The sequence below is a fragment of the Seriola aureovittata genome, chromosome 15 (genome assembly GCF_021018895.1).
Source record: "Seriola aureovittata isolate HTS-2021-v1 ecotype China chromosome 15, ASM2101889v1, whole genome shotgun sequence".
Lineage (NCBI taxonomy): Eukaryota > Metazoa > Chordata > Actinopteri > Carangiformes > Carangidae > Seriola > Seriola aureovittata.
The window spans coordinates 25006049-25030384 of record NC_079378.1 but is presented as its reverse complement, the minus strand read 5'-3'; the positions used below and the strand labels follow the sequence as shown (position 1 = coordinate 25030384).

The following is a 24336-nucleotide window of genomic DNA, read 5'->3' as shown; positions in this document are numbered from 1 at the left end:
GTATCCGGAGGTTTCCATGTGATGACTCTGCGCTCACCTCTTTACAGTGACGTTCACGTCGAGTTCTGACAAACACGTTGGGCCTCCTTTAATAATGCAGGTGAAAACCCATGTGCTGCTCCGTCTACAGGAGGCAGGGAGGAGGGTATAGAGCCACATAAAATTGTGAAGCTACTTCATAAACGGCACTGACACAATCTGAGTTCAACATTCATACGGTGATAAATATCAAAACCCTGGCTCTGTGACCATTTCTGTAAAAATCTAATGAGAACGAGGGACTTCTCATCTCCTCTCATTTTTCTGCTCTCAAGAAAAAAGAGAACATTTTCTTGGTGCAACAGAGACTTTAATAATAAACACAATCAACCATGCGCACAAGTTAAATGGATTTTTGCAGACTATTGAATTGCTTAATTTATTAATGAAAATCTATGTTTACAGATGGAATATCCAAATTGGAGCCAGAATCCTTATTCTTGGTAATGCTGTTTGCTCTATTGAGAGTATTTGATAAACTCAAACTATCACTTTCTTCCTGACCACGCTTCATGTGAGAGCATGCACGTACTCCCACACCAGAGACATCATACTGTGTGTAACAGTTTCCATACTATTTCATGTCTCTACAACCTGTTATTCAGATAACAGCAACTTACAAGACGTATTTGTATACAACTGCATGGGGTCAGACCGTTAGGAGGATAATTATCAGTGTTTCCTTCATTACAGTCGCAGTCAATCATGTGAAAAGTCATCCCAGTTTGCTTCTGGCTCTTCATACCAGGTGGTGCAGAACATCTGCAATGTTTTGAAGGGGGTTATATAAAATTTTAATAATTAGTTGCACTCAGACCATGTTGCATGATGGACATTTTACCGTTTAAGTGGAAGGCACAACACTGTTTCCAACTAAAACCGCTTAAGTGTTAAAAGCTGCAGAATATAGGCTAACCTATTCTAATCCTACAGTTTTAAAGCTGGAATGTAGTTAAAGACAAAGGGATTGATAGTCTACTTTTGCCCTTGAGTGAAAGAGGGAGAGAGAGACCATGTGTGTGTGTGTGTGTGTGTGTGTGTGTGTGTGTGTGTGTGTGTGTGTGTGTGTGTGCGTGAGACAGAGAGAGAGCGAGGGAGAGTGACAGAGAGATAATCTCTTTTGTATTTTTGATCCCTAAATGTGGTGGTTGTGTCCCCTTATCCCAGCTACTTAGTTTCTGCAGTGCGTTAGTGATGCCGTGCACTTAGGCTGTGAAAAGCAGGTCAATATGACCACTGAGAGAAAACCACATGTGCATCACATGGATAGCCTTGGGATTATTCCTCACAAAATGTCTTAATTCCTCTGTTCGCTAATGATCCAGGGAAAATGCCTCTAATCTCCATTCCATTAATTAAAAAGAGCATGAGCCCGTGGAAAACCTCACCATCTGCTGCAGTTTCATTCCTGCAGACAGATTGTGTTTTCAGTTTTTAACCAGGGAACTGGGTTTTTCAGAGCAAACGGGTGGAGCATGCATTGAGGTGGATGGTAAATAAATACAACTGCTCTACTTGAGTATTAATACACCGAAACATGCTGTGAAAGGGCTGTTTTAAACAGGAGAGATGATGTTTGAGCGACTTCCTGAGGACAATTTTACAAGTTTCACACTTCAAACCCAGACTGCACATAGTCACATTTAGAGACTTCGTAGTCTTTAACAATTAGTCTATATATATTAAATATGTGGACTTTCATTCTCTTAAATGCTGCAATGCAGCCTCTGTGTTCTATACCTCTAAGGTCTTTCAATCTGCTTTGAGCTGAAGCTCCATCTCCTATTTTCTCTGATTGGATAAAGGTTCAACTGAAATTCTCAATTTGTCTAATAACAACATAGATCGATGGATTTTCATATTGATTTCCAGACACAGTCCCAGTTTGTAATGACAATGAATTTATTGAAAAGTTTCTAATAGAATCTTTTCGTTCCAAATCAGTAAAGCATTTCAAATAAAACCACCTCGATGAAGAATTAAAAGTCTACAGCTGTAACACTCTGGTGAGTTAGAGGTGAACATGCTGCAGGAGGGTTTGTTTCTATCCGATTATGCTGAAGTGTATCAGCTGAAAGTGATGAAACCCTCTTATAAGAAATAGAATCAAGGATGTTTGACCAAAGCCTAGAGACTGTGACATGAATTTGATCGGGCTAGTAGGCAGGAAAGATTATCCAAGCAGATGTCGTTTCCTCTCTATTGGAGTAGTAGGGCCAATAATATACACACACACACACACAACACACACACACACACACACACACACTAATCTGAGACAGGCTAGTAGCCCATGCACATCCCGTTCTCTCTCCTCTCTTTTCTCTCAGGCAGACAGTCGCTCTCCTAGTCCCACCAAAGTCAAGTTTTTTTTTCCAGCCTGCAGTTTCACAGTTCTGCTTTAATCATTTCATGCGAGTCCTTGCTTCAGCCTCCAGATGGACACACGAGGAGCGGAGAAAAGACTGTTTGTGAAATGGCATGCAGTGTGCTGTTTCGCGTTGTTCACTTGTTTCTTGGATGCAGTCTGGGGACAGATTCGCTACTCAATCCCAGAGGAACTGGAGCATGGAGCTTTTGTTGGCAACATCGCAGAGGACTTGGGCTTGGATTTGGACAAACTCTCCGCACGCAGATTCCGAATAGTCTCAGGTGCCAAGAAGCAGTACGTGGAGGTGAATTTGGAAAATGGAGTTTTATTTGTCAATGAAAGAATTGACCGTGAAGAACTGTGCGAGCAGAGTTTGTCCTGTTCCTTCCACTTGCAGGTGGTCATAGAAAACCCTCTGGAGCTGTACAGGGTAGAGATGGAGATTCTGGACGTGAATGACAATTCTCCTAGTTTCCCGTGGACCGAATTTAATCTGGACATATCGGAGTCTGCCGCGCCAGGGTCCCGTTTCCCACTTGAGAGCGCACAGGATTTGGACGTCGGATCCAACTCGCTGCGCACCTATTTGCTGAGTGTGAACGAGCATTTCCTTCTGGACATACAGACTCGCAGTGATGGCAGTAAATTTGCAGAACTGGTCCTACAAAACCCGCTGGACAGAGAGCAGCAAAGTGCGCATCAGATGGTCCTCACAGCGGTGGATGGAGGCGCGCCGGAGAGATCCGGCACCGCGCAAATTGATATCACCGTTTTGGACGCAAATGATAACGCGCCGGTGTTTGATCAGTCGTTTTACAGAGTGAGACTGGCTGAGAACGCACCCAAAGGAACCGTAGTTATAAAACTCAACGCGTCCGATTTAGACGAAGGTCCCAATGCTGATATCACATATTCTTTCAGTGGCCACGCTCCCATCAAAGTGCGCCAGCTTTTCAGCGTGGACTCACGCACGGGGGAAATCAAAGTCAAAGGAGTGATCGATTATGAAAAGGCCAGGATGCATGAAATTTATGTTCAGGCTAAAGATAAAGGGCCTTCCGCTGTGGCAGTTCACTGCAAAGTGCTGGTGAACGTGTTGGATAAAAATGACAACCTTCCAGAGGTGATCCTGACGTCAGTGTCCACACCTGTGCAGGAGGACGCCCCCCCAGGAACGGTGATAGCCGTCATCAGCGTGATGGACAAAGACTCAGGAGAAAACGGGAACGTGGACTGTGAGATTCCACATCAGATCCCGTTTCAGCTCCATTCCTCCTTTAAGAACTACTATACTTTAGTGACCTCTGATTTTCTGGACAGAGAGACAGTGGCAGAGTACAACATCACCCTGACCGCCCGAGACATGGGCTCCCCCCCTTTATTCACTCGGAAAACTATTTTAGTCCAAGTGTCTGATGTGAACGATAACGCGCCCCACTTCAAGCAGCCCTCCTACACTGTGTATCTGACTGAGAACAACGCGCCGGGGGCGTCCATCTGCTCGGTGGCCGCGCTGGATCCAGACTCCGGGCAGAACGCGTATCTCTCCTATTCTATACTGGACGGTGACATACAGGGGATGCCGGTGTCCACATACGTGTCCATAAACTCAGACAACGGAAACATTTACGCACTGCGATCCTTTGACCACGAGCAACTTAAAAACTTTCAGGTGACAGTTCAAGCTCAAGACGCCGGATTCCCGCCTCTGAAGAACAACGTGTCGGTAAACATCTTTATTTTGGATCAGAACGACAACGCTCCTGTAATCGTGTCACCACTTCCGCACAACGACACGGCACCCAGCGAAGCCGTGCCCAGATCAGTTGAACCCGGTTACCTCGTCACCAGAATCAGCGCTGTGGACGCGGACGCGGGTCAGAACTCGCGTCTCTTCTATCAGATGCTCCAAGCGACAGACCCGAGCTTGTTCAGCGTCGCTCTGTACACGGGCGAAATCAGGACGATTCGCCAGCTGATGGAGAAAGATCCCACGAGGCACAGACTGGTCATTCTGGTGAAGGACAATGGTCAGCCGCCCCTCTCGGCCACAGTTTCCATCATTCTGTCAGTAGTTGACAGCCTGCCAGATTCACAGCCCGATTTGGGTGACCTGTCACTAAGCCCCCATCACAGCTCCAACCTCACCCTCTACTTAATCGTGTCTCTGGGCGCAATCTCCTTCACATTTCTGGTGGCTATTATTGTCCTGGTTGCAGTGCGGAGACTGAAGGTCAGAGCGTCCAACAGAGAGTCAGACTTCCCCTCCATCAGCGGGAGGAGCTGCTGCTGCTGCTCTCGCTCGGAAACACCCACCACCACAGAGGTGTTCAAAAAGTCCAACTTGAATGTGCGGATGTCCACGGGCGCGTCCGGCTGCGCGGAGACAAACAGCACCGGCGCGCTCCCGCAGGTCTATTGCTACAAAATGTGTCTCACACCGGAATCGTCCAAAAGTGACTTCATGTTCCTCAAGCCGTGCAGTCCGGTTCTGTCAGTCCAACAGAACAACGCCAAGAGCACAGACTACCTGACCTCAGGCTGGAGCGCACTGGACCGGAATGAGCTGTCCATCAACAGAGCAGCGACCCCGAACGAGGTAACACACGTCATCACAACAGGAAGTTCACTTTAACAACTATCCCCAAACTTCAGAGTATCCAGTCACTCGTGTCTGGAACTGGTGACCCAGCTGTCTCTTCTGTCAGACACGGAGAAGGTTCAGCACTGGGCCAAAAGTCACGATGCAGTTTACACACTGGGGGTCGCACCATCACCATGTATCGTAGCTTACTCTGTAATCATGTTTGAAAAGCGGAGGGATGTTCAACTGTAACATTTTAGAATAATTGACCGTGTGAAGAATAGTAAGATGGAGTCATGAGGCTGCAGCTTCTATAAGTATCAGTCAAATGGAAAATACAGTTTAAAGCAGCTCACATGTTGAGACACACACTGCAGGGCGGGGCAGATTATCACTGTGTCAAACTGTGTGACATAAAATATGTCTCAGGGATAAAAGAGCTGCACAGTCTTATCACAGACTCCAAGCTGACTCCTGATCTCTGTGTTTGTGCTCCAGTCAACAGCGTCACTGTATCCATCAATATTAAAACTCACATTAGTCACATAAGCAGATTAGTTACTAACTCATTTAGCAGTTTTTAGGGGATGAGATATTTTCTCAGCCGTTACAATGTTGCATCAGAATCTATTATGTAATTTGTCATTGTAAGAAATGTGTGGACAGGAAAACAGATCATGCTCCTCCTCAGGTTTTACAGCTGTTTCACTAAAACATGTCCATGGAGTTTACTCACTGTTTCAATATGAACCACAGACAAAAAGGCAAAGTTTAACTGCCTCCCATATCTCATGCCTTCATATACCATTATATATATATATATATACATGACAGCATCTACACTTGAATTAATTGCAGTTGTTCTTCATGAGTTGATCACTAAGTTTGTTTTCAATGTTTCAACTGTGCAGCTGAAGTATTCAAACAAGGACTGGACATGGACCAAGAACCAACGCAACTCAGCGTACAAGAGGTGAAAACAGAGTCCCAAGCACAGATACAGTCCATGCACAGGCTGATGTTCTAATGCTGCCTCTTTATCTGTCCAGGTATAGTTCAGCAAATATGGAGGGCACTCTTTCCCGTCAACAACATTATGATGCAGATGGGTTTTCCTGCTCCGTGGCGCCACAATACTGGACCTGGGGAAACCATATGAATGGTAGGTGGCGGCAGCTGTGCAATTTGAGCTTATTATTGTTCACATGAAAGAAGAGGAGGGGGTGGGGTGGGCTTCCTCAGTGTGTCTGTGCTTAAGGATTTAGTCAGAAATATAAAATGGTAGAGCAGAAAGCAGATAAGACCAGGCCCCAAAATTGGGGGATTTTAATGCATCAACATGAGGATTACTGAAACCCTGCGAGAGGTGTTTTCCTTTTTTACAAAAAAAGCTGAAATTAAGAAGAAGATGCTTTTAAAACCACCTCTTTCAGATCAAGTAGACTGTATGCAAATATGAGGTCTTTGCAGAAATAATCTTCTGATACAAACTGAAATTTATGCGCATGTTACAGGCTGCAAACTGTCTCTTCAAGAGGGAACGGCTCCTAACTACTCATGGACTCCGAAGTACACCCAGCCTCATTCTGAACCACCAGACTACCAGCACAATGTTTACATCCCTGGCACCACATCCGGCTACAGCACCCTGAAGCTGGCACCCAGAGGAGAACTGGATGTGTACAACACCTTCTCTACATTTGGGAAGAAAAAGAGATTCATCTCAAACTATGAACAACCTTTTGATAAAGATGATGCTCTCATAAGCAACGCTATCTTTAAATGATACACCAACCATGCTGTATATTCTGTGTATGATACATGTGCCGTTAACTAGTTCTAACAATAATAATAACTATAAATTGCGTCGTCAGTGGAATATTTGCTCTTGGAGGCTGACGGTACATGTTTCTCATTCTCCCAGGGAATCAAATACCACTCCTTGCAACAATTATATTTTTATTTTTGTAAATACTGAAATAAAATAGGTCTATGTTGAGTTATGGTGGGTTCTCCATGTAGCAGAAATGGACGTCATGAAGTCGAGACTTGTAAGACTTCAGGGCGATGTGGTCTAAAGTCTGAAGGCAGTGAAGCTGAACGCCAGGAGAAAGGTTTCTTTCTTTCCCAGCAGCAGTGAACTCAGGTAAATGTGACTGGATTAGTCTGGAGGCTGCTGGTTCTCACTGAGGCAATGGTGGAGGTTTAACTCTAAAGAGGTTCATGATTTCAGCAGTGTGGAGTCTATTACACAAAGGATGTCCATATACCAGCCAATGTGATGTAGACGCACCTTGTTGTTGTGTAGGAACAGCTGATCTGAGTGCACTGCTGTATGGCAGAGTTGTGAACCAACTAAACAAGCAATAACTAATAACCATATCATAATAATCATAATAATAGATGTGTGTTTAGATCCTGGTGATCAAGCTGTGCTACAGGTAACGTTGTCTCATCAGTTCATTTTCTATCATTCAGTCATGAGTCCACTTAGCGACAGGTCGTTTGTGCATGTTTAAAAAGTCTAAATGAAATCCAGGTACAATACAGAAACAATGCGGAGGAGTGGAGGTGAAGCAGTGATGACAACATAAGAAGAGACACACAACAACACATGCATCTGCGTAAATAAAAAAAGATCTGACACTAAGGAGTGTAACCATACAACCCGATAGGGAATCGCACCTGTGGTTTAACCTGCTTCGGCTGCTGCTGTGGCCCGTTACACCGACACATCACATCCAACTGGTGATGACATTTAAAAGGTCAGCTACACAGGTGAAATGATGTCGCACCGTCACGTTACAGCAAACAACACACACCTCTTGACCCATTAGATTGTCTGATCAGCAGCTGCTGTGCAAAGAGAGATAGTTAAATCAGTGCTTATATATTTCAGATTTGTATTTATCATTGAGTGTAATTTGTAGATCTACAGATGGCCACAGTTAATCTACTGATCACTCTGTATATATAGTCTATTAATACATATAATATCAATAAATCTCTCCACAACTCTGTAACTGTAGTTGTTTTTTGATAGAACAGTCCAACCTTTACTCAAACAAAATCATTAATTTCACATCAGTAAAAATACAACATGGCAGGAAAAGCCGAGTAATACAAGTGATGTAATCTCAACTACAAGAGCACGGGGAGGACGGATCAACAGACCCCAGACCTCAGAGGAGAAAACTCACATTCATAGTAAATGGTGTAGATCTGCCCCAAAATCTAATGGGTTCCTCCCTGGCCCATGAGCCATCCCTCCATCAAGTCCGCTGTAATTGGTTCAGTACTTTTTCTGTGTAATCCTGCTGACAAATAAACAGACACGGCTGAAAACACCAGCTCCTTCATGGAGGTAATTACAGCTACAAGTGAGCTTAGTGCAGATTTACAGGATCAAACGGGATCTCCAAACTGAAGAAAATGTGACAGGAACACAATTAGCTTCAGAAAACACTGAAGTAACAAAAGAGCTCGCTGTTCATTTATTTTGTGCTTGAGACGTGAGTCCATAAAGGTCAGAGGTGTGAGGCATGGAGTCATACTGCTGGATATCAACCTCACTGCACAGTGTCAGCCATTTTCCCAATATCCTGCCAAGATAGAACCAGGCGTAGTAACTAGACCTAATCCCTCCCTAAATACAGAGAGGAAGTCATGTCCTCACTCTCTGACATATGAAACTTGTGGCAGAAAAGAAGCTGTTATTGTTGTCGTGTCATGACAGCGACCTTTTCTCTTGAAGTTCTGGTCAGGAAACCAAAGGTTTTAAATCTGCTGTGGAGATTATCCCCATGATGTGAGCTACAGCAGTGACCTGCGGGTTAATCTTGGACTTGGGCCTGACCGCCTCAATGAACTACTTCACGTTAAAAGAACTGATGGCCATGAGCCAGATTCAGATTTATTTGAGCTCTCTGAGGATCGAGTTGGATGGGGTTTAGCAAAAAATGAAGATATTTCCCCGTCATTCAGAGACTACCAGGAATTAATAAACAAATCCAGACAGACCCGCAACTACATCCTGCCAATAATTACAGATAATCAAGCCAAGATTTATCTTCGACTGTATCACAACCGCAGTCATAATATGTCCCTTGTGCGATAAGCAGAGACACACAGCATATGTCTTGCTTTTTTGCCATGTCAAAATCTGCTCAGAGCCCAATCTGTGCTGCTTTATTTTCTTTATCTCCCTCTTTTCTCACCCAACAATCCATAGCCTCTGCACCTGCAGCGAGCTCAGGAGTTTCCCTTCTTCTTCCACTAGAGGGCGCCTTTCCCTCACAGATAACCTCCTCTGCAGAAACTGACCATCCCTGTAGGTGTGCATGGTATTACAGTTTTTTTTCAGTTGCTAACAAGCATTGGTCAATACTGAAACTACGTTTTCAAAACTCTTCACACAGCCATATTACAAACATGCATCTTATCTAAACATTCATCTCACCTCCAAAACTCTCTCACCAACCAAACACATCAGACATGTCTCAGGATAATAATAATAATCCACAACACTGGCAACAAGTCTCACTCAGGAAACACTGTCACACTCTGCTCACTGAACTACAAAATACTAACAACACAGAGCATATCATAAAAGACATTTTAAAGTTAGAATGATTTTTGTCAGATAAATCAATATTTTATTATTGAATAAGATCTTAGCACTTTATTGAGTGTACTCAATTATTGTATTGTATATTGTAACAAGAATTAATCAGCAATTTGCTTCAATTACACTTATGTTTTCTATATCTTTGCATAGTGATTTACAGTACTTCATGAATAACACATTCACTCCCTCTCTTCTGCATTTGGCCACGTTTTCTTCAACATCACATCTTATGTCTTCTCTGGCAATGCACCTTGGGAAGAATCTTTTAGAATGTCTGATCCAACCCTGGCGGGCTTCAGGAGAACTTTCTCCACACCCTGCATTCATGGCGTCCAGCAAGGACAGCTGGTCATGTGGAGATCCACCTCCACCCGGAGAAAAACTCTTCTGTGGGGTTCAGGAAGGGCGAGTATGGAGGCAAGAAAAGGACAGACATCCTGGGATGTGCAGCAAACCAGTCAGTGACTGCAGCAGAGTGGAACGCCACATTATCCCACACAAAAACAAATGCTGTGTTTCTTGCCCTTTGACCTCTCTCCCCTACTGGCACAAGTTGATTATGGAAATGAAATGAGCCTCTCTGTATTGTAGGGACCAATGAGAGGTTTGTACAAAAGCAAACCATGATTGGAGAGGGCTGCACACATTGTAATGTTTGCTCCTCTGTGGACACCCACAGTTGCTCGCTGCCCAATGACGTTTCTTCCTCTGCGCCGTGTTTTTGCCAGGATGAATCCAGCTTCATCCACAAAGATGAATATATGTGGAGCTGGTCTGGCCTCCATCTCCATTACCGTCTAAAATAAAGTCAATCACAGTTTGAGTACAGCACATTATGCAGAGCTGTGCATGTATTCTGTTTGGTTATTGAACAGACATCTTACCTGGACTTATTGATAACGGAGTTCTTTCACACGTTCTCCATTTCATTCAAATGGTCCTGTGTACAACTGCTTCATCCTTATTTTATTCTTTTTTCAAGGACTCTGGCGATTGTTGTTGTGCTGACCGTGTTCACATTGGCAAAAGTAACATTGTCTGCCAGAACTCTGTCCCGAATTTCTCTCTGTTTTATGTTTGCAGTGACCATGTCAATGAGAGCAGTTTCCTGGGCATCTGAAAAAATTCGGCCTCTCCCTCCTGCAGGAGGCGACCTTTGAATCCTACATACAGTAATATAGAACACTAAACAATCAATATATTTCAAAAATAAATATAAACACAGTGTACTGTAATGTGGCCTTTGTCTTTGTTTCTTGTTCTATTAACAAATGGCCCCTGGGAATATCAGACACCAACAACACCAACAAAAAGTAAAGTAACTTAACTTGTATAATATGTGGTTTACTTGCTTATATTTTTCTTGAGAGAAATAAAAACATAGACATTAACAGACAATAATAAAAAAAAATTAAAAAAAATTGGATAAAATAAAATAAACAACTAAACAATCCATATAAAATAACGTAAAAGTTCTTCCACAACCCCAACAAGAAACACTGTATTTGCTCAAAAATGAAAATGCTAATAACATTTATGTCCGTTGCTTATTCTTCATGTTATTTTATGTTTGATCATTAAGCTGCTGCACAAGTCTTTCTGGTTGCATTCAGGATATGAATGAGGGTGGGGTGTTATTACCTTGTCTCTTATTTGTATATTTCTTTATCTTCAATCTAATAAATTAAATAACTAAAGATGAAATATCTAACTATCTCCTTCAGTAAGCATCTTCACTTTTGTACCACACCAAATCTGAGAGCATGTGCAATGGGTCACTGGATCATGTTCATCAACTCCAGATTTACCTTTAACACAGTGGCAACTTAATCTGTCTTTCCTCAAAACATTAAAACTTCTGATCTGGATAAAGAGCTTCCTGTAATTCTCTGAGCTGTCACTGGATGGAGCTAAAGGACAGCAACACGGAGGACTGTCCTCACCTCAGGTCAGTTCATAATCTCCTTAGTTTGGGAAACCAAAACATGTTCAAATGTAGTTCAGCAACTACAGTCACTGACAGTGAGGGGAGGCTGTATGACTGTGGCACAGGCCACAACAGCCAACATGGCCGTGGTAGGTTCTTTCATTTAGGTCACTCCAAAACAAAAAATTTGAAGAAAAAGGTTCTAATTAATTAATTAATTTCTCATTGTTGCTGAGGATATATTTAGGTGCATTTTAAAAAACCTGCAAGACAGAGGTGAGAAATACAAATGCAACCTTTGGTATATGTACATATTTAAATACATTTAGATAGAGACCATATTTTAGATACCATATATATATATACAAAGTGGTATTATGTTCAGTCATCTCATCATCAGCCATATAAGAGCCTCTCGCAGTATGACAGTAGTGCATCATATTGGCAGTGACCAACAAAGAGACAGAGAAAGACAGAAATATAGCAACCAGAAAATATTCCAGATATACCATATAAATATTCCTTTAACATTTCCATATTATTTCTATTTGATGATATTTAATTTTTGTAATTTGATTTGTTCAGAGAATTTTCGCAAAAGTTGAACAGTTCATTAATAAAAAAATGTAATCATTTTTAAAATTGAAGTTTTCAAATTACGAACAAATAAATGCCTCAAATAATTATGATCCTATCTGTTATAGTGGGATATTACAGGAGCAAGTTACTGCACAAAACATCTCCTCTTATGTGCCCCCCCCCCTAAATTCCGTGGGCCACCCCCATCGGGCTACACAGATGCTGCCTACGCCCCTGCAGAGCACTGGTGTGAGAGCCCCGCTCCTCCAGCGGTACTGTACTGTGTATGGCCTGCTGCAGCTACAGCTACAACTCGTGGAGGCAAGAATGACAGCGGCGCCCCCCCTCATCAAGACAACCTGATCGTAAGGGCGGATCTGATTCATTTCTATCTTTAAAAATACCACAATGATGGCGCTGATCAGTGCACCTTCACGGACACGATTGATCGTGGCTGCTTTTACATTCGCTGCACTGTGGGGATTTGCGCTTTCCATCACTCGGTACTCTATTCCGGAGGAGATGGAAGAGGGCTCCTTTGTTGCCAATCTGGCCACAGATCTGGGTCTGGATGTTCGCAGTTTGGTGAAGCGAAGAGCAAAGCTCGATGTCATCCACAGCAAGAATTACTTTGACTTCAACAAAGAGACAGGGGAGTTGATCATCCGCGAGAAGATGGACAGGGAGAGCATATGCATGACTAAAACAACCTCGTGCTTTCTGAAAATGGATGTCATCCTCGAGAACCCCATCCGCATTTTCAACATCGAGCTGGAAATCATGGACATCAATGACAACGCGCCCGTGTTTCGCAGAAGGACGATGCCCTTGGACATTTCGGAGGCAACCCCTCCCGGTGAGAGGTTTTCATTGACGAACGCCGTGGATGCGGATGTGGGGGCGAATTCAATCAAGACCTACTATCTCAGTGAAAGCAAGTACTTCATCATCGATATACAAACTGGCAGCGACGGCTCCAAATATGTCGATTTAGTCCTCAGTGGTCATTTGGACCGAGAGGAGCAGGCAGTACATAATTTGATTTTAACCGCTGTGGATGGGGGGGTGCCTCCCCGCTCTGGCACAGCCAGCATCATCATTAATGTGCTGGATATCAATGACAACGCCCCCCTGTTCAGTCAGCCGGTATTTGCAGTCAACGTCTCAGAGAACTCGGCTGCAGGGACGGTGGTCATGACCTTAAACGCATCAGATTTGGATGAAGGCACAAACTCCCAGTTAACCTACTCATACACACTGTACACCTCAGAGAAGACCCAGGAGCTCTTCTCTCTCGACCCAAACTCAGGTGAAGTCAAGGTGAAGGGGGTGATCGACTATGAGGAGAGTCAAAGTTTTGAGATGCACATACAGGCTCAGGACAGGGGGGCGAACCCGCTGTCAGGACACTGTAAAGTCATGGTGTTCATCATAGATCTGAATGATAACTACCCCGAGGTGACCATCAAGTCTCTGAAGAGTGCCCTGAGTGAGGACGTCTCTGTGGGGACGCTGATCGCGGTGGTCAGTGTCAGCGACAGGGACTCAGGAGTCAACGGGGAAGTGCAGCTCACCTTGAATCATCAGCAAACCTTACCATTCATGCTGAACAGATCGTCAGAGGGTTACTACGAGCTGCTGGTGTCAAAGCCACTGGACAGAGAGATAGTAAGCAAATATGACATCATACTGAGGGTGACAGACAAAGGCTCGCCGCCCTTATCCGAGAACGAGACCATCACTTTAGAGATTCTGGATATCAATGACAATGCGCCCGCGTTCTCCCAGTCCTTCTACACTATCCATGTTGTAGAGAATAACGTACCAGGGGCGTTACTGACATCTCTGAGCGCATTTGACCCAGATCTCAATGAGAACCAGTACTTGGTTTATTTCATAATGGAGAAGGAGATTGTTAACACGTCTATGTCGATGTTGTTCTCCATCAACCCTGAGAACGGAGATCTTTATGCCCTGAAGACCTTTGACTATGAGAGAGAGAGGGATTTCCTCTTCCACATCGAGGCGAGAGACTCTGGTGTTCCCCCGCTGAGCAGCAATGTGACAGTTCACATCATCGTTCTGGACCAAAACGACAACACTCCTCTCATAGTGTCACCTTGGCGGGCGCAGGGCTCTGTAGTGGAGGAGGTGATACCCAGGTCCACAGATAAGGGGCACTTGGTCGCCAAAGTCATTGCCATTGATGCGGATTCTGAGCAGAACTCCAGGGTCACGTACCAGCTCCTGCAGATCAGTGATGCCAGCCTCTTCAGCCTGGATCAGTACAACGGTGAAATCCGGACAACAAGGATGTTCAGTTACAGAGACCCCAGACAACAGAGGCTTGTGATTGTTGCCAAAGACAATGGAGAACCCTCCCTCTCTGCTACTGTCACCATCAAGATATCAACGGTGGAACACGTCATGTCCTTCTCAGAGACGACAGAGTTGCCGCTAGAATATGACGTCTTCACTGACCTAAACTTATACTTAGTAATCGGTTTAGGAGCAGTGTCGTTTCTGCTACTGATAACCATCTTGGTTATCATTGTGCTGAAGTGTCAGAAACCAAAGCCGAAGGCCATCAAGATCCCTCCGGCCAATAGGAACAGCGTGATCAGCAGGAACAGCGTGATCAGCCAGAGAAGCTCCACCATCGCAGATTCCACCCTGATCTCCAGCGATGCCTACTGGTACAGTTTGTTCCTCGCAGAGACCCGGAAAGGCAAAGTGGTGGTGAGACAGCCCATCATCCCAAAAGGGGCTGGGTATTTTGTGTCCAGTATACCCAGGAGCATAGGGCCAAGTGAGACCACGGACTCCAGAGCGTCCACACTGGAGGTACGTATAAATCAAAAGGAAGCTAGGTTTGGTTGCACTGTAGTGTCATAAGTCATGACTGATGAACAGGTGCAGGACATTATGTCAAAGGTACTTACTGCAGTTCCAACAAGTTATGATTTATTGTTTCACTGGAAGCCCAACAAATGTTCTGCTGTATTTTCTGTGGACGGTTGGTAATAATGTTTACAGGTTCAGAGAGGTGTCTGTACTACTGAATGTGTCACCATTTTATATTGGAAAAGCGTATTAAATAGCTCATACATGGAACAGTGTCAAGTATATAAATATCACGTTTCTGGTTGTTTTATGTCATACAATAATAATAATAAGTTATGGGAATAGATCGTCTTCAAGTTGAAGGTGTTTGGCAGATATCTCTGCACAGGTTTAACTGCTCACTGGTGGAAAGTAACTAAGTACATTTTCTCAAGTCCTGCACTTAAGTACGATTCCGACTGGTTCCTGGTTAAGTACTGTACTAAGTACTTTCACTTTACTTGAGTATTTTCATTTGTGCCACTTCCTACATGTACTTCCACTTCACTACATTTCAGAGGGAAATGTTGTTACTCCACAACATTAACTAACGCGACACCCAGGTTAGGAACCACTGGACTAAACTACTGAACTGTATAGATAGTTCTTAATATACAGTCTATGATATAAAGTAGTGAAGACAATAACATGATCTTTTTAGTTTAGTCAAGTTAAAATTTAAATGTGATGCAAATGAAAACCAAGAATGTACAAAGTGTCCCTGAGGTTGATGGTCGAATGAGGTCGAATTACTTCCTTGACATATACACTCATGGATGGTAAAGCACCTGCTTTCAACAGAGAAAAAATAGTCCCATCTAAGATAAGAACATAGTCATGCTGATGTTCATTATCTGTCTTTGTAAAGCAAACTATCAGCACTTTCAATGCATAATTAGGCCAAACAAATACCCCCCATCCTGAACTGAAAATGTGCCACTGTTCGATGCCTTATGCAGTATGTAGGTCATTTATTACAGATGCATAACACACAAGCAGAACATAACTACTGGGCGTAAGAGGGGGAGGACTTCAAAGAAGCCCAGACCTGGAGAGGTTCTCTTCAAGGACAAGACGTGTTGCTCCAGTGAAGGAGCTGCACGGCGCTCCTGCTCACACTCACTGTCCAAGTGCTGATACTGATCCAGATGTTGTTTGTCTTTGTACAGCTGGACCTGCAGACTAAACTGAAACAAGTGATGCTCTGAAAGATTAAACATTATTAATATGCATACATGCACAGGTGCACATGGAGCGAGGGAGCGAGCAAGAGAGAGAGAGAGGGAGAGAGTGCATGTGTTTGTATTGTGTGAGTTTGAGTTTCACATGTACCACTGAACTTGTCTCTTTTTTCTGTTCTTAAGTACTCAAAATGAAAGGAAGTCCATTCTACAACTGGAGGTATGCTGGTTGCTAACTACATTCTGTAGAGCCACTATGATTGTTTAGACATTTTCTATCCGTTTCTATTTGGTATGTTACATGTTTGGTTTGGCTCAAAAAATTTGGTTTGATAAAGTGTCACCGTTCCCAAAGCAAATCTTTGGTGTAATCCTTTACTCAGCATATTTCCCTGATAAAATAGAGCAGAATCAATTTATTTCCATTTGTCCCCGGTCAGGCTCTGTCCCTCACAAATCCAACACTCTGCTCTAATGCAATGCTATTGTGAGCACTAAAATTTAAATTGGCCAGTCTCTGAAGTGAGAAAACCTATCAGCTTATACTGAGCGCTGAGATTAGAATGAAATTGGCTGCTGGTCAGATTTGTGTTGTGCACATCTGGCTAGCTTGGCAGAGATTTGGGGGCAAAGTGATGGCACAGATAGAAAAAAAAAGGGATTAAAGAATGAATTGTCCTGAATAGGTTCTCAGTGTGTAACGTCCCTGAGAGCAGCCACTGTATCAGCTGAGTCCACGTCCCTGCACACAAGCTCCCTGTTTCAAATCTGTGGGCAGTGTCCTACAATAACATGGAGCCACCTCTCCAGCTGTAATATTGGCCCACCAAATACCAAATAGCACATTGTGATGCCTGCCTGTGCATGCTTTATTTACACCCTCTGCTTCCCTATAGTAGCTTATGGCTTTGTCATATTTTATTTAAGCTCTGAGTGGTATTCTGATTTTCTATGGATGAGTTAGTGAAAATTGTGAATCATCAAAAACACTGATTTGAAAGAACAGAACAAAATAAAAACCCAAATACAGAAACAAGGTGTGGATTTACCCTTGTATTTAAATGTCCCTGAAACCCGATGACATGTCAACGACGGTGGCAGTAACCAGTCACGATCCACTGTTGCATGAGTGGGGACTTTCTATAAGTTTATATTGAGGTCGAATTGCTCCTGTGGCTAATTTTATCTCCTGTCTCTCAGCAGGAACCCAGAAGAGAACTGCCATGATGTAACCATCCCGTCGTGGGAGTCCCTGGCTGGGATTCTTCCCTGTGACTCACAAAGAAGATGTTAAACAACTGTCCTCCCTCAGCCGCTCTGCTCCAACTCCTCTTCCTCTCTATAGCTCCTTCAACCCCCCCCCCCCCCCTACAAACATCGACCACTAATCACCTCAGCTTTGTACCGTTTATTTCTCTCTTTTAAGCATGAATCTGCATGATTCTACAACATGTTCAACATATTTGGACGTAGAATTGAAATCATCTACAGCCAATTATCTGGACATTACTACAGAGGCCTCATGTAGTGAATCATCCCCTCCTCCTTAATGCTTTGAAGCTCCTCGATGGACAGATCTGCCTTCTCTACAGGGTTTACGCTGTGCTGTAGTTGTAGAAACCATCAGTAGCTCTCCATAAACATAAGTCGCCATCATGCAACATTTCCTAAGCAAAAGCTCGAAACACGTCTACGTATAAATACACATATGAATCAGGGTAAATATGATTCTTCCATAAATCTGTTAAATACTGAAGTGTAGCTGGTTATGTCATTGATTCAGGCTTTGCACTAGGTGTTTTTATTTTTATTTTTTAAATAGAACATTTCTACTATATTATGAGTCTTGCTGTTGAGCAAAGCTCAGACTGTCAACTAATAACTTTCCAATGAAAATAATCAGTGATTCAATTTTAGATTTTTCTTTTTTTACAATGTTTGTTGTACTCAACAGTGATGAATGTGTGAAAATGACAAAAACAGAATGAAAGAAAAGAAAACTGAAAAAAACAAACAAACATAGGAGATTCTCTGTTTCTCGTTTGATTTGATTGTAGATACTGTAGTTCTATAGAATTTCGACACCTTCACGAACATCAGGTGTGCGGCTCAAACTTTAGAGACATCTGTATCTGACTGGACACAGTTTTCTGGCTGCAGTAGAGAAACCACAACAACAACAACAACAACAACAACAACAACAACAACACTGCAATATTGACTTTCAGACAACAACAAAAAGTATCTGAAACATGTTGAAAATCCAAAGTGTTTCAGTCAGTCTCCTGTTGTTGGGCTGAGTGAGTGGAGGTGCATGGGAGGAGGCGTGTCCTCAGGTCTAATTTTTATTCAGTGGTACTCTGACATCACAGACTGGGGCGGGGCCTGAATGGGCATCAACCAAAACATTCGAACAAGGTAAACCACAATCTTAAAAACAGGGTCGAACATCGAGTCACTTTTCTTTGTGACAAGATTTTACTGATCACACGTATAAGCTATCATCTCCTCAGCTTAATTCCAACTGACTTTTCCCAGGTTGATAAAACTGGTGATTTAAAACATTTATTTGCATTTACTTATTGCACTCAGTGCAAATTATATTAATCAATTTAAAAAAAATTATTGAAATTGCAGTGGAATTAAAAAAAAACAATTTTTTAATGACAAATTCTTTGTTTATTGAAAAGAGCAAGAATATTAAAATGTATTTATCTTTGCCATGGTACAAGGGAATTTAAGACAAGGTGTTGTTTTATGAATTTTCATGTTTTTATAGATATTTTATGTGTTAACTTTTAATGCTGCTTTTGTGAGCTTCTTTAAAGGCTTTTTTGTGTTGCATTTGTAGTTTAGTGCTTATGATGTTGTTTTGATAGTGTACATGACTTAAACTAAAACTAGGGTACCTTTCTTGACCTCAAAGGTAGCGCTGTTGCACTACTGTGAAGCCCAGGAATTTCATTTCTCAGAAACAGGGAGTTTATTAGGACTCACTCATTAGGGTGCTAAATTATTAAATCTAATTGGTGAAGAACGAACACTGCGGATCACATAGAGAGTGCATAGACAGTATAGAGCGGATGACAGCACTTTGAAATATGGACCGAATCTAAATGTGATCGCGGCACTCGGATGAGTCGAGATGCAAATTGTGAGTCAGTGAAATCCAACCTCTCTCTTCCTCTCGCACTGTTACACCAGGCTGCTCAGACATAAACACAGCTGGCTGTCTGTCTGTCACTTCATGAGGGATCTCTTGCTGTGGAGAACGTGTTGTGTGTGCAATCGTTGCCTGAACCAGTCGATTCCAACAGGGTTTCAAGAATTAATAAATTGCACATATGATGAGCTCCTTGTGTGCCTTCTGCATTGTAAACGATATACGTGACTGTTGATGAATGAAATAATGGCATTTCCTACAGTATTACAAATTACAGTTATCCCCACTGAGAAATACCACCGTGAATTGTTGGAGTTGTTGGAACGGGACGTTCCACTCAGAACCAGTAGATTTCTGTAAATTGAACTGCTTTATACTTTGTGTTTTTTATACAGTAGACTTTTTTAACATCTTCTGTATTCACTGTGATCGAATGGCACAGGAGGTGCTTGTGCTTGGTATCGTAAAAAGTGTGTTATTTCTCATGTGTGTACACAGCTCAGTTTTTTTTCCTTTCTGCTGATTTGCCAGTCAGATTGTACAGTGTGCTTCGAGAGTTGCATCAAATGTAATCCGGCTCCATCCCACTTAGTGGATCAAAGACAGTATGGGAGAGAATGGCCTTGCTTTATTTTCAAGTCTAGTTAATTGTCAGATTTTGATGTTGCTTATTTGGCTTAAATGTTCTGCCTGATCATGCTAGTTTGAATAAAGCTTTTTAATCTGTCCTTCTGTTGTGTCTGTGATGAAAACAGAAAACTGAAGTTATCAAAAATGACTTCTGAATGTGACACAAATGCATCTCTCTCTTCCTCTCTCCCTCTCTCCCTCCCTCTCTCCCTCCCCGAAATTCCCTCACATACACACATTTTGACCCAGTTTCTCTGTATAATGCTCTGTACTAATTCTTGGAAATTGAAAACTAAATAAAGGCGATGTGCCTGCAGTTCAAATTGCAAAAGCAGACAAATAATAGCTTTGTCAGGATTAGTAAAGGCCTAGAGCCAAATTGCATAGTCTGCTCTTCACTGTGACCACACAGGGCTTTTAGTCTGTCGTCCTGCAGGAGACTGATGTGTGAGGGCCCCATGAATTAGTATGACGGCAAGCTAGTCCCATCATACTCTAAGTTTTCTTTTGCTGTCTGTGTTTAAAATGGATTTACTTAAAATTACTAATTAGAAATGCAATTACATTTGCTCACATCCAGCATATTTGGATAGTTACAGTCTTATAGTAGCAGAATATCAATAAAACCTCCTTCTATTTGCATACAACTCTCCTACATGAGTTTCAAGCTCAACTGAAATGACCATATAGAATAATACAAAGATATAATAAAGTGGTAATCTGACAAATTTGGAATATGAAATTCAGTCACATATTATATTAAACAGTTGGTAAAGCAGTGGTTAAAACTCTCCTCAGCACTTAGCAAACCTGGGGATACTCTGTTGGAGGCCTTGAGGTCCTTTGGTTACTCTTGCTTTAAAAGAATCAGAAGTAGGTCAGTGGAAATAAGCAGAGCACCTGTGGCTACATTCATGAGCAGAGTTTTCTTGAACACCAGCCCTTTTTCATGGCAACACGAGCTCCTGTAGCCTGAGTGTTTTCACAGTCTATCAGCCACAGAACAGCAGCACTGACAAACTTCCTCCTCTCCACAGTTCAGCAGCAGCAGCTCAACCTTATTCAGGTGATGATTCGTGGTCTTGAAGAAGTTTCGCAATCAAGCACCCACATTCTACATCCTCAGGATTTCTTTGTGCAGTGCTTTCATTACTGCCGTCTAGTCTCTAGTTTTTTGGGGGTTTTTTTGCACTGAGCTAGACAAGTAGACAGCAGTGTATTGATCCAGTAAGTGTGTTTCTCTGTTGAGTACAGGATTAGAATATTAAAAACGGATATTTTCTGAGATGAGTGGAAGCTGCTTAAGCAAATTTTAACCTGATTATATGGATTTTCTCAATGTTGTCTACATTTGGTCTCTACAAAATATAAGAAAGTCTGTTTAAAACCTGTTTCTGACTTTCCATCAGGAAAACTATTTAAAACTAGACTCCCTTTTTTGATATAGATGTATGTAATGTTGGTGTTTGTCCTAAATAGTTGTCTACAGTATTTACAGACTATTTCCCTGCTTAAGACTGCAGATGGCAACAGTCAATTCAAGCTTTGGCATGCACTTGCTTTTTGGCAGACGGTGCTCTCTGGTGCCCTCTGTCTGTGTGTTCAGGCCTGGAGTCTGAATGTGGGGGTTAGTGATGTGTCATCAAGGGTGGGAAAAGTAGGTGAGTCCTATTACAATCAGTGCAGGCCACACTTATTCTACTTGTTTGTTAGGAACAGATTCTAAAGCCCTGATTTAATTAGACAATGTGACAGCAGCTACACAAGCTTACCAGAGCGACTGTCTGCAAATGTTCAAGTCACAGAACACACTCGGTGCAAACACTGCAGTTACAGAGCTCATGTCCCTGAGGACACACCTCGAACACAAATGAAACTTTATGAGTTTAAGACAAAAAGAGTCAATGCTAGGTAAATAAATCATCTCTTCTCTCCATCATGTTGTATTTATTAGTCGCATGTTGCTGATAGAATTGCAGTAATATCAAAGAGTGAGATGGGCTGCGGTTGCTTGACCCATTTGTATGAGTGAGTCAGATGAGCAGAGAGGATACCCTGGCTGGAGCCCATGCACGATGGGGTCATGAGTCTTATCACCTAGAGCTTTGATTTGCACTACAGTTGGAAGGATAAAGAGATGAAGAAGTGTCCAGTGATGAGCTGCTCTGACAGAGGTCGGAGGGAGGAGTGACGGGCTGTGAGGAAAGATGAAACACTTATTGCACTGCAGCAGAAATGGATATGAAGAGGTTGTCACTGTGATTCAGAGACACGCGTCAGATAAGACAGGAATACAGATCTATTACTCCTACTTCTACAGCATCTGCAAAGTGATTTTATCCACTAGATCTCCATGGACAACGTGTGTTTTGTTGCCTGTATATTACATGAGGCAAATGCTGCTGTGAATTAGAGAGAATTTATAGCTTGATTATTGCAGTATTCATATAAAGAAGTGTATTTATTAATAAGGAACGGGCTTCACATTCACAGGGGAACCAGTGACTGCAGTAGTCTATGCTGATGCGGAGGCCAGGCTGATGGAGTACTACGCTGGAGCTAAGTGCAGTGTCATTTAGGCTCCATCTTAAGTGACGCCCGTGGCAGGTTATTTATGTGTGTGGCTGCCCTTGCCTTGGGATCACTGCTGCACTAGACTGTGTCGGCCTCTCTGTGCTGCTCGTTTTTGATGACTGCATGTGAACTGTACAACCCCCCCCCCCCCCCCCCCCCATTATATTCTTTAATATGAAGAGGGTCATATTTTAGATCATTTGAGTCACATTTGATAAACATAAAGACACAGACTTGCTTGAGGACACTGCAGCTGTCTTTAGGACCACAAGCCTGTTCTGCTGCCCAGGAATGTAACTCTCATTAAAATGCACATTTTATGAATAAAGAATATAAATTGCAAAGTAATTATTGTGGAGGTTTTTGGTTTGTTTAACACGGTGTCCATAGATTTTTCATTATGTTGACATTACATTAAACTGAGAATGTTAATCACAACTGGGACTTAAACATTCATCAAACTGCTGTTGCTATGGAAACAATATTTATACAGAATCTTGTGGGGAAAAAATCCAAAATGGTTCCTATAACCAGACAGGTGAACAATCAGCAGAGCAGATTTGAATCCTCAATTCAAATTCGTTGGATGTAACACGTCATTTTTGCGGTCGGTGTGTGGATGAGTGAGTTTCTGGTAAATGAATAAAGTCAAACACGAGGAGGTCTGTCAAACTTAAGTAGCGCTCATGTATAATATGAGTATTTCCAGTTTCACTTAAACACATCAGATTAATAGATAATCAGCATGAGAAGAATCAGTGTAATGTCTACAATCATTTTTATTAGTCTTTTAAAAATATTTCATTTTTTATCATTTTTACCTACTTTTCTTTATTTTGTTTTTTCCTGCTCTTGTTTTGACTTTTATATTAATGAGATTTATACGGAATAAATGTTGTTGACATCATCTTGCAGTGGTCCATCTGACTCTGCATAGATTATTCAAAGGAGCCATTGTGGCTGTCGTCCATTAGATGCATTCAGCCAGTGATCTATTCTGCTTAAGGCTATCAGGACAGCCTTGCCCTGCCAGCTGTTGTGACCGACTTTGCCTGTCTGTTTTGGACGGATTTCCCGGACCTCAGCTTCACCCCAAAATAATGTCGCTTCGCTTTCACAGTGAAATGTTGGTCCTGACTCTCTCTTCGCTGAATTTGCTGCTTGTACCAACACTCCATTCACTGCTACTGTTCCTTGCTGCTCAACTAAAAGCAGTGTGCTCCATATTCTCTGACATCCCTCCAGTTTCCTTTTTGGTACATGAAGCCACGGCTGCAGATTCATTCACTGTCAGATCGCTGTTATCTCTAGGCTCTACCCCAAATTTTACACAAGAGAGCTGTGGTTACTGACCTAGCAAACCCTGTTTAGTCTCATTTTTTATGAGTCACTTGCTCCTTCAATATGTCTCCACAACAATACATATTTCAGTGATAAACATAATACACAAACGGTTATTTTCCAAATCTATATGAAGTAGTGAGGCACATCAGAATGCATAACTGTATTTGTTACTTTATCCTTGGAGAGCTGTTATAAAACAAACATCATCATAATGATATTTGTTATTTGGTGTTGACATTTTATCCAATTCATATTAATACAGATACCGTATGGACTGTTTTTACTTTACAGTGGGTGATTACTGTGAGTTAATACATGATTTTCCTCATTAACATATCCAGATAATGTTTTGATCTTAAGTAATTAGAGATCCAAATGACCACCACTGCTCTGACGGATAAATAACAAATCATTCTAATCAACATAAAGTAATC

General features: G+C 42.3%; 2 protein-coding genes across 5 annotated transcripts; both read left to right on the top strand.

Moving 5' to 3' along the window:
* Positions 1-1935: 1935 nt before the first annotated feature.
* LOC130182041 (protocadherin beta-15-like) lies at positions 1936-6993 on the top strand. The gene is made up of 4 exons (XM_056396572.1): positions 1936-5009; positions 5906-5967; positions 6044-6156; positions 6509-6993. The coding sequence occupies exons 1-4, from the start codon at positions 2478-2480 to the stop codon at positions 6778-6780; spliced, it is 2979 nt and encodes a 992-aa protein (XP_056252547.1). The 5' UTR covers positions 1936-2477; the 3' UTR covers positions 6781-6993.
* Positions 6994-12347: 5354 nt separating this feature from the next.
* LOC130182719 (protocadherin alpha-C2-like) lies at positions 12348-20082 on the top strand. Of its 4 annotated transcripts, none has more exons than XM_056397839.1 (3): positions 12348-14971; positions 16375-16411; positions 17395-20082. In XM_056397839.1, exons 1-2 carry the CDS (start codon positions 12536-12538, stop codon positions 16384-16386), a joined length of 2448 nt encoding a protein of 815 aa, XP_056253814.1. In that variant the 5' UTR covers positions 12348-12535; the 3' UTR covers positions 16387-16411; positions 17395-20082. The 4 variants fall into 4 exon arrangements, with proteins under 4 accessions (XP_056253814.1, XP_056253813.1, XP_056253812.1 ...); XM_056397838.1 differs by having other exon boundaries at positions 17392-20082; XM_056397837.1 differs by lacking the exon at positions 16375-16411.
* The last annotated feature ends 4254 nt before the right edge of the window (positions 20083-24336 follow it).

Coding starts and splice junctions, on each gene's coding strand:
- LOC130182041 (XM_056396572.1), top strand. CDS start 2,478: ATGGACACACGAGGAGCGGAGAAAAGACTGTTTGTGAAATGGCATGCA. Junction 5,010..5,905: donor GAGCAGCGACCCCGAACGAG/GTAACACACGTC, acceptor TCAACTGTGCAG/CTGAAGTATTCAAACAAGGA. Junction 6,157..6,508: donor CTGGGGAAACCATATGAATG/GTAGGTGGCGGC, acceptor CGCATGTTACAG/GCTGCAAACTGTCTCTTCAA.
- LOC130182719 (XM_056397836.1), top strand. CDS start 12,536: ATGATGGCGCTGATCAGTGCACCTTCACGGACACGATTGATCGTGGCT. Junction 14,972..17,391: donor CCAGAGCGTCCACACTGGAG/GTACGTATAAAT, acceptor CCTGTCTCTCAG/CAGGAACCCAGAAGAGAACT.